This window comes from Hypomesus transpacificus, chromosome 17, assembly GCF_021917145.1.
Source record: "Hypomesus transpacificus isolate Combined female chromosome 17, fHypTra1, whole genome shotgun sequence".
In the NCBI taxonomy this organism is placed as follows: Eukaryota; Metazoa; Chordata; class Actinopteri; order Osmeriformes; family Osmeridae; genus Hypomesus; species Hypomesus transpacificus.
Genome location: NC_061076.1, coordinates 3,761,160 through 3,771,857, shown reverse-complemented (window position 1 = coordinate 3,771,857; position 10,698 = coordinate 3,761,160). Strand labels below are relative to the sequence as shown.

General features: G+C 39.1%; 1 protein-coding gene across 2 annotated transcripts; it reads left to right on the top strand.

Annotated features, from left to right (window-relative positions):
- The first annotated feature begins 943 nt into the window (after positions 1–943).
- mafk (v-maf avian musculoaponeurotic fibrosarcoma oncogene homolog K) lies at positions 944–10,669 on the top strand. Of its 2 annotated transcripts, XR_006957350.1 has the most exons (4): positions 944–1,151; positions 6,786–6,864; positions 6,971–7,512; positions 7,615–10,669. XR_006957350.1 is itself a non-coding variant. In XM_047037511.1 (3 exons), exons 1-3 carry the CDS (start codon positions 964–966, stop codon positions 7,403–7,405), a joined length of 702 nt encoding a protein of 233 aa, XP_046893467.1. In that variant the 5' UTR covers positions 944–963; the 3' UTR covers positions 7,406–10,669. The 2 variants fall into 2 exon arrangements, 1 of the variants encoding a protein (XP_046893467.1); XM_047037511.1 differs by having other exon boundaries at positions 6,971–10,669.
- Positions 10,670–10,698: the final 29 nt, after the last annotated feature.

The following is a 10,698-nucleotide window of genomic DNA, read 5'->3' as shown; positions in this document are numbered from 1 at the left end:
AACCAAGCCAGGGTTAGACTGTCTTGCGTGAATCATCTACATTCTTAAAAAGTGAACGATAAGAAAGGAAGACCATACTTTATAGTAATAATACACAGCTGGATAGCATGGAGATTTCTTAAGGTCAACGGTAATGGCAAAATATGAGACTTAATAAATATTGTGCCTATATAAACATGTCCTGATCTGTTTACAATAGGCAATGTAAGCTACTTTGATTGGACAATATTTAGTTTAGCATGAAAACTCAGAGATTATATGATTATTTATTAGATAAAGTTGGTCCCAGCACACCGTTCATGTGTTCAGTCAACCATGTCGCATTTTCAAAAGACGTAGGGCCTACTCTGTATCCTATAGTTCAACTAATTAAGTTTCAGTCATGTAAAATATATAACCTTTCGTGATTATTTATGTTTAACATCTTTGTTTCCATGCAATTAAAATGTAAATATTTTACAACCGTTTACACACATGCACAGAATGTTGTTTTGTAAAAACGATTTCATTTAATTATTGTGAGAAGTGCAGTTCTAAAAGAGAAAATGAATTGAGTGTAAGCCGGGAGTTTATAACAAAATAGAGCAATCGTTTTAAGCATTTAGGCAACGTATTTTTAAAAAAAAAATTATGATGTAAATATTGTCCATGAGGGACTGATGGGGACAGGTGGCGCTGTTCACTCCTCATAGAATACGTTGTGTCTGGAAGGCTTTAGTGGATGAGTGGACAAGTGTAGCCAAAAAACACTGTATTTTGTTTCCTTGCAGCCTAAATCCAATAGTCGTCATCAGCAGAATGCCTCTAATCTACAGATTAATTTCGCAAACTCCCTAGAATCATGCATTTGCCAGCTGCGTCTCATTTCTATTTCTGGCCTTCCCTAGTTTCCCACTTGACTCACGTCAGCAGAAAGTTATTTTCATGAATGGAGGGGGCGGTCACGAGGAATTGGTGACGTGAATGCTGTCGGAAGCAAAGCGTGGAATGTTGTTACATTGTTGTTGTTTTGTAGTTAATTCAGAAGGGGGATACATTGCAGTCCGACTGCTGGACACATTTGATAATTCGCGACAAGTAACTTCAAACCACTATTGGAAAGCAACTTCTAAAGTTGTACGCATCCTTGGAAGAATATCCGCGCTCACAAGGTGAGGAAATATTTTTTTCTGGGAAGTTTTTTTTTCCTGGGAAGATATGTCGACATTCCTATCTAAATTGCTGATGTTACGTGACAGATTGTAGGGTACGCGTGTGAGACTTCTTAATTCAAACGTAAAACATGTTTTTAGATTGTTTCATTACAACGTTTAAAATACCATTTAATAGTGAAGCTTGAAGATTATTTAGAATTAAGGATTTATTTTAGACACGTGCCAGGGAAGACTTTGCTATGCCAAAAGCCAGTTAATTTAGTTAAGCTATATTTTAAAATATGCCTAATGGTTTAAACTCTATCATAATTTGCCAAATACTATATACTCCGTCAATTTGTCTTCTGATTTAAAGGCTACATTAGGTATTTTAACTATGTTGGGCTATAAACTTTCAAAACTTTGATATCATAACCAATTGTTGACAATCCCCCAACGTAGGTTAGAAGTTTTCATAGTATCCTACTACGTATAAAATAACACGTGGTCTATAATTTAGAGTTCTAGGACAAAGGGCAAGATGTCAGGATAGACCACCAGGATAATTCAAAAAGGGGCCGCAAAAAGTGCCGCTTCAAAGGGACAAAACAGCATCGCCCTAGACAAGGCTACAATTCAGCAGTTTTTTCTTCGACGCGTTAAATCTGTGTCCACTAAAGAGACGGTGACGTGTTTATACAATACGGTTTTCTTGTACACCTGAACTGTAAACATCTGTCAGCTTCATTGTCCGTAGCTATTTTATTTTCGTAGCTGCATTCGTATATTTTGCTAGTATCACCAGACAGTAAATTGCATGACATTTGATTATCCTACTTGATATGAACTCAGTGTTGTTTTGTTTAACTCTCCCAACTGCTTAATATGACAGTACAGTGTCTTGCAGTGGCCCTGGCTCAGCAAAAGCACTTTGCTGTCACAGTATAACACATCATCCAAGATGAAATCGAATCTACTTCCAGACCTACAGTGAATGCAATCATTTGAACGTCAAAAAAAGCTTGTTGCTGGGTATGCTTGGCCAAATTGTGCCTCCCCCATAGTAAAAATAAATAAGACGTTAACAATATAATTGTATATTTAGTTTACACAATTTCTATGTCTGGACTCAGGACCTTTTTACCTTTAAGGGCATTGTGATTTTGATGGAAAATATGATACAATCTCACTTACTTACTTAAAAAATAAACATTCCATAAAGGGCCCAAGACCTTGCCCGAGGGGCTGGCTGAGTCATTATTGATGAGGTATCTGTGGTTAAGACCTCCTACATCCAATTGTGCTGGATCTCTACTTTTAGAAATGCAGGAGGAGTGTGTGTATTGCACTGTCATGGGGATAACGCGTGGCTCAGTGACTGATGTGATGATGTCAAAGTGAGAAGGAAGCTAGATTCCATTTACTTACACAATATGCCTTCTCAGCCTTTTCTTAATGCAGTGAATAATAATCTGGTTATATTTCTCAGGATGGGATTAAGAGAAATCCGTTCAATTCATAGACAAGGGGACTTGCATGTTTTATTTTTCTTCTTTTCTTTTTTTCTTCTGTGTTTTGAAAATGAAAAGCTATGATTAGGGAAGGTATGACTCAAGGCAGTGGCAAAAATCTGCTATACATTTTGGGGGGACAATTGACATTTTATCCAGAGTAATTCCTGAGGAAGACACCACTATTACTGTTGTTACACATAGCCTACATTGTAATATGTTACATATATATTATCAATATTATTGACATTTCCTTATGTTTACAGTGATTTATTGGGGGGGGACAAATCACATGTTTCCCAGGATGGGGGGGCCGTGTCCCCCCCGGGATTTCAGCCTATGACTCAAGGAGCACAATTGATGGTTTCATCATGTGTAACATCCTTTTTTTACTGGAAAACAAAATTGATAGTGTTCATACCCACAAATTGGAACTTATTGAATTTATTTGAAATTCAGGATTGGGCTTCACATTAAAGTTATTATGAAGCACTTTTCCCAAGATATGAGTCATAAGCATTTTTCAAACACATGACAGACATACTAGTCTGTACACAATATATTGCATGTTGAGTCAAAAATCAGTTCAAACAGGTTTACACTGCATGAGGTATACATTTGCCACCCACAGTGATATGCTCTCTGCCCATTCCTGCTTCTCAGTAAGAATTCCTGGTTCCAGACCAGAGTTTACACCACTCTGTGGTCTGGGGTCTGGAGGAATCATCTGGAAAGGAAAGTTTCTTGTTTTTCCTGATTTGGTGATTATAGTATTAACGGGTGTACAGTAAGAAAGAAAAATGTATTGTTTTAATCAGAGGTGGTATTATCGAAATAAGAGTTACTCAGACGGAATAAAACTATTATCGACTTAATAGAGTGGCAGGGTTGGATTAATGTGCGTAAAGATTTTTCTTGCTGATGTCATCTCAAGTCTCTTGCATAAACTAATCCCACACCCAGTCTTAGGAAATGGAAAACATGATCAATTGTACTTTCACTGCACTGGTATTCTTATGGATGATTGTTCCTTCTGTTCTATGTCATGGCTTCCGCAAGGTGAAATTAGGACAGGATTGTCTTTGTTTTCTTTTTTAAATGTTAAATTCTTAACATTCCTTCAAATCCCTGAGTCTCAAGTTGGAAAGTCGCTTCGCTCAGATATCTTGCTACCTCTCCTCCCTTTCCGCTGAATGTTCCTGCAGTCATGCCAGTTGTTTCCAAGTTTCCCTGTACTTTTCCTTCCTCCCTGCGAAACAACGGGATTTTCCAGGAAACGTCAGTTTCGGGAGGGTGTGATTCCCTACTGCCTGTCCTCATTTTTACCAGTAAACAGCATGACTCACAGCACAGTTATGCTCTCCATTTCCTTTACATAATATCCCACCAAATGTGCTGTGCTGGAGAGAGAGCTAAGGGCGCCCCAGTCTGTAGCGGGATGTCTCCTACACCCTGAGAACAGGGGACACAATCTTAGGAAAAGGAAGCTTCCATCTTGCCAGAGGAACGTAGAAGTGGGGCGTGGAGGGGAGAAGCAGAGTAGAGCTGCTCACTGCTGAACCCACACTCCAATGGAGAAGAAAAGAGAGGGAAAACAAACAGCAAGCACAAGACAACACTCCATATATTACCGGAACACAAGAACTTAGGTCTTTGATCTTTTTTTTTGTCTTGGTGAAAGGTTGGGGCCAAAGCATTACCTGTTGTAAATGAAGCACAGGCTTGAATTTGAGTCGATGACAACAAAAAGTGGCAGTTATATGTGAAAATCACATAACAGACGTTCAAAAATAGTTGAATAGCTAATAAATGTGCATTCTGTTTAGTTATCCCAAACCTAAAACAGCATGAAACCCCTTCATGTTATGTACTGTGTAACCTAAGGTAACAAGAGGATGAAATCATCCCTCTCCTCTTGCCAGCAAATAGTTTATTTTTCTTGCGTTTTCCCCCCACATACCATAGTATAAGAAGTCATGAACTCCATAGTGCTCTCTCTCTTTATGCTTTATCACTCTTAAGTCATTACATGTGAGCTAGTAGGGGACATGAGAAGCATCTGAATTCCAGAGATTTTGTAGTTTAGATCAATGGTTTTACAACTGGGACTGTAGACTTGAGTTCCATTACCAGTACATAGTCTGAACGCATTTATCTGCCCAAATGAGAAGAGGGGCCCCTTTCCTTTCTCTCTGTGTGTGTGTTTAGTCAGGAATGTGGTTCAGTTATCCACACTTCACCCACCTTCTATGGTTTCTCCAAGACAATGTTTATAGGAGTATCAGTGTTGCAGATACATCCTGAAAAACTACCATTGTACCTTTTCATAAGTATAACTGAACCTGAAATAGTTTGTGACTTCCAGGAACAGAAAACTGTAAAACAGAGCTTGAGCCCTGTCCCAGCTCTGCCTTTTCTCACTGAAGAAAGCCAGATGGACCTTGAGAGTCCATCAGACTAGCATTTCTAAAACCAGAGAGCACATTAAGAAAGAATTTCAAGGAAACAACGTGGCCTCTGAGCTCAGAAAATTGTGGCCCCTCTGTATTTCCACCTCACTACCGTGATTCTTACAAGGAGTACACCCAGGGTTTCCCTGTGATGCAATAGTGCAAGCCAACTTTCTTCATGTTTTTCTGTCTTTCGTTGCATTATGCGATTCTTTTCTGCTCAATATTCTTGTACGTGGTTTACCAAAACACAACGTCCTTTATTGTTAGGTTGCATATACCTGCATTAATATATGTTTAGATATCTCAAACATGAGTGAACTCCAGTTAAAGCTATCAGAACCTGCTACGAGGCAGTGTTTATTTTAGGGACGTTTAGAAAGCGCCGATATTCCAACACAACCGCACCCACTGGTTTCTTGCTGGAGATAGTGCAGCCCAATGGGCTTTGGAGAATATGTTGCCCCTTAATGGGGTATCACTTATCACCAGTTCACTTAAATTGTTTAGTTAGCAGAATTTTGTGTCAGCACGTTGGGCTAAATATAACCAGCAGAGTTAAATAAGGGCATGGAGCAGCTTAGGAAAGCCCAGTGTAATAAGATCCAACCAACCAGACACAGGCCTAAACCTGATAGAGTACATTGTCTCTAAGCAAAAATACACTTGTGACTGTAAGGGAAACTATGCCTCTGTGACATCCTATCTACAGGAATTTTCCACATGCGTATCTGCTAGACTGTAAAGTTCAGTATAACCTTAAATGCAAGCTAATGCTTGTGAGTAGAGCACGTTTTTCTGCTGATGGGTAATTTCTAAGAACTGGGCTATTGTATATCAGAAAAATATATAGTTTGTGTGCTCAGAAGTAAGAGGCAGATAATTGTTATAGTGAAAACATGTCGGGTTTGCACCTGTAATGCACTAACTACACAGTTTGTTCATTATATTCACCAAGTGGTTCAGACTGGATCGGCTCTTGTAATTTCTACCATGTGTAGGTTATGGCGGGCTTATGAATGAGGCTTGTTTACCCTTTGGCAGACCATGTGACTTGCACTCCCACGCCCAGTTGCAGGGCGTTTCCATGGCAGCAGTCGACTACAGAGCAGTGCACTCACAATCAGGCTGTTGGATGGGGCCTAAAATGGAGCCTTGGGGACTGTTTTTGTCTTTTCACCAGTTCACAGCAGTGTCTCTTTTTTTGGACCATATGGCAGTCTCAAAAGGCATGCATTTCACTGTAGTGAACAGATATGGCTTTCTAAAAACTGCTTTCATAAAAATAGCCCCAGCAGAGTGTCTAAGCAGAGAGATCAAAAGCTGTGTGGGGAGAGCTGACCTGTTTCTATTTTTGCCGTCTTGCTACGGTCTAGTGAACTACATTGTTACGGCTCGCCTCACTCAGCACGTAAACAGGGTTGCCCAAGAGTTCATCCAAGCATCTCCCAGCAATATACTGACCTCTGCTGGTGGTGACTGTTTTTAATATTTCCAGAGCATGGTACAGTGACGTAACTCTGGAATGTTGTTTTGGTATTTATTCTGTAGGTTTTTTGGAGAAGGAAAGTGACTCTTTGCTTCTCTAATGTCACCAATGTCAATTCTACACCATTTAGGATTTCTATTTGAAGTAAATATGTTGATTCAATTGTAAAATATCTAATTTGTTTTTCTCTTTTTTTTTATAGTCTAAATTTTGTGGGAGCCTGGTCATTTGTATGCATGCAGGGTATGATGACTCTTTTTAAAGCAAGCAAAGCACTAAAGGTAAGGTGTGACCAAAGAAGAATTTGCCTTTAATGTAAATGGTCTATCAGAGTATTGTGTGTTGTACAGCAGTGTCAGTGTCTTATTCCTTGTGCCTGTGCTGCAGGTTAAGAAGGAGGCAGGCGAGAATGCCACGGCGCTCAGTGACGACGAACTGGTGGCCATGTCAGTGCGTGAGCTCAACCAGCACCTGCGGGGGCTGACCAAGGAGGATGTGGTGAGGCTAAAGCAGCGGCGACGGACCCTCAAAAACCGGGGCTACGCCGCCAGCTGTCGCATTAAACGTGTCACCCAGAAGGAGGAGCTTGAAAGACAAAAGACAGAGCTGCAGCAGGAGGTGGACAAACTGGCCCGCGAAAACGCCAGCATGCGGCTGGAGCTAGACGCCTTGCGCTCCAAGTACGAGGCCTTGCAGTGTTTCGCCCGGACTGTCACCCGAGGACCCCTCTCCCCCGGCAAGGTGGCCACCACCAGCGTCATCACCATTGTCAAGTCGACAAAGCACGGCTCCAACCCAGCCCCCTTCTCAACTCCCTCCTAGTGCCAATAGGACTGGTCTCTTCCTGGTTCTGGCAGGTTCTGACCCAGCCCTAACCCACCCCGTCTCCATGCTGAGAGGAAGCTCAGTAAAAGGACGGGGGAAATGAGGTGGGGTGGCTTGCTATGTGTGATAACATTATGCTGCATTCATCACTTTCTTTCTATCACATAATCAACATTGTCTGTTGCACTGTGCTACAACCCCCCCAGCACCGGCAGAGCTGACCCCTCCCTCCATGACTGAACGACAGCAGAGATGAGCTCTTACGGCAGTGAGATTGAGTACTTGATAAATCCAGTCATGGCAGCACTGGTCTGAGACAACTGATGCCTGTGGTATCTAGGATTTGCATCAGAAATTAAAGTAATATATAATCATTGTAATACAGTAAAATAGAGCTATTTATGCAAACAAATGCCAATCTAAGCCTGACAACACTTGTTCTATATGTAAAAGCACAATATTTACCATGTCTCAGTGTAAATTGAGCCATTGAAGCATTTGCCTTAAAGTGATCTATAAGTGATCTCTGTAATATTTTCGTTTGTTACACTCTTTGATATTTCCTTTTTCAGTTGCGATTTTATATAAAGCTTGTTCATATTTAATTTTTGACCAAGGCAGGTTGGATGGTCCATGTCCAGGGCCAGAAGAACCTTTTTGTTTTGGTTTGTTTATTAAGATTCAGAATGCATGTCTTGAATACAGTACATAAACTTCCTTCTCAAAGTTATGAGAAAGTAAAGCTAACATACGGGGGAAGTCAGTCCATTACATTTTTGAAAACTTGACAAACATTGCTGTTTAATAAATAGCACTTATTGTGAAACTGTCAAGACACAGTATAAAGGTAACAGAAAGCACTTTCTGTGCTGCTGGACCCATGCAACTTCGAAAAAGAAATCAGAAATCTAAGGACACCTCAAGCTTTTGATAGGGGGATACCACCCATTCTAGTGTTAGAGTAGGAATGGGGGATGGTTTTATAATATGGTGTGTGGATCATATTTAGTGGTCAAACCTTTCATTGCTTAAGGTGTGTTTAGTTTATTACTTTTGCCAACAAAGGCACATTTATGATGTTCTATTGCGATGTCAAGCACTTATCTATGATCTTTTGCCTCTAAACCACCTTCTACATGTCATTTCATGTTGGGTAATCCATATTGGATCAAGTGATAATGTGAGCTGTCCTGACTAATGAAATGCAATTCACTTATTTCCTGTATATTACAGAGTAAGACTTAAATCTCTATATTAATTTCAGTGTAACAGAAGGAAAAATGAACCGGTCAACTGCCTCCTTTGTAACTTTACAAGAGAATCCGTCCTTAGAAATCATTCCTTCTATTAGGTTAATAGAATGTGCTGCTGCCGGTGTTGGCAACTCTGAAACAGTATACCTTGAACATAACCTTTGACACAGACTCTTAGAAAAGAAAAATCCTGTCCTCAAACACAGACACAAGGAGAGGTCATGACCAAATCCAGTGACTCTCCTTTCTCCAAATGTACTGTTTGTTCAGTTGAACCGGCAGTTTTAAAATTTAAACTGCCGTTTTAAATTTAGTCAGTTTCAGTTTTATTTGGGATGAAAGTTTCTGGTGTCAGGATTTTCTCTTATTTAAGAGAATATGACTGTTCTTACCCTGTTTCTTAGCTGCAAAGAGCACTAAGAGGTGACTTTGCTGCTGTATGGCCCTCAGAGTTTTCAAGCAGGGCCATTGCTGTGCTCTTATCATTCTCATTTTGTATTTTCAGCCCATTTATAACGTATGTTGATTCACCTGTTATTTCCTCATATTTAGTTTTACTGTATGTATATATGTTTGTGTGTGTATATAGATATATAGCACGTGTGTATTTTCTACATGTGTGTCTTTATTATTGGGACATTCAATACCTGGGAGTGGTGTGATCCTGTAATAACTTTTAAAGGTATATGTAGATACTGCAGTGGGATGGTAATGTTTCACCTACATATCATGAATCAGTTCTGGTCACTTTATAATCATGATTTTATAATTTGGGACCAGATTATGGTTTTCCGTGAGAATCAGGTTAGTCAGTAATCTATTAGTAATGGGTGACAAAAACACTTGAATTAGACAACGATTGGCCCCTTTACTAGCTGTTTGGTGACCTCTGGTGGTAGTTTGTGTGTTGTGAAAAGGAGGGACATGATCAATTCTTGGTGACACGTTTCAAATCAATTTGGATATTACATTTTGATTTGTATTTTTTCATTTTAAAACGCCTCCCATTGCATATAAAGAAAATGGAGAATTCAGTAGTGGCTAATTCATCTATGTATCATACTGTAACTTTATTTACAGTAAGAGATAGCAAATATTATCTTACTTGTTGGGACTATACATTTACAATCATGTCTATTTATAGGGACAAGGCACTCTAACAGCAGTACATTTCTAACATGGGCTGTTGCCAATTTTTCTAATGCCAATTACAATGCAATGATAAAGACATTGGTGGATGTTTTAATTACTACGTGGGTACTACTTAATTACTTTAGGTTTGTTAGTTTTTTCCCCTGTAGGAGGCCTTATAGACAGATAAGTTAGGATTATTATATAAATAGCCTACCCTTAGTGTATCTATGTTTTAAGCAAACCTTATATACTTTAACTTCTAAAACGCTAAAGTTTTACGCACAAAATACATTTTCCACCCTTACTGTTAAAACATTTTTAAAGCTCTAAGACATATGAAGTATGCTGCTCCAAAATGTTACTTTGTACGTGTCATGTTAAGAGTGAACCCGTAAGGTGGTTGGTGAAACTGATCCAGCATCCTACATTAGTTATTAAACTACCAGTCGCTGTCTTGTATCTTCTGCCATGTTCTGGTTAGTTATCTAAGGAATAAGTTATATTGTTGACTGTCAATATGAATGGGATTTTCACTTATGTAGACTAGCAAAACACAATCTACAGGCCAAAACTCTGAAGCCGCTACCCTTCCTCACGTCTTTACTCTGCTCGTTAATTTGCTCATATGTATGTTGTTTTAACTTCAGTATTTATTTGATTTTCTGTGTTTTATTTTCAACATCTAAATTATTTTAATTTACATTCATATATTTACATATTTTCTCAATGAACTACCCTTATGTATAAATACAATGTTATTTCAGTTCTCATTGACAATAAGGAGGTAAATTATTCCTGTAAATAGGTCTGCTGTGTCTGTTTTTGTACTTTTAAATAAGTCTTTCTCATAAATAAAAAATTCAGCTAAGAATAATATTTCTCATTAATCCTTATACTGTTAAA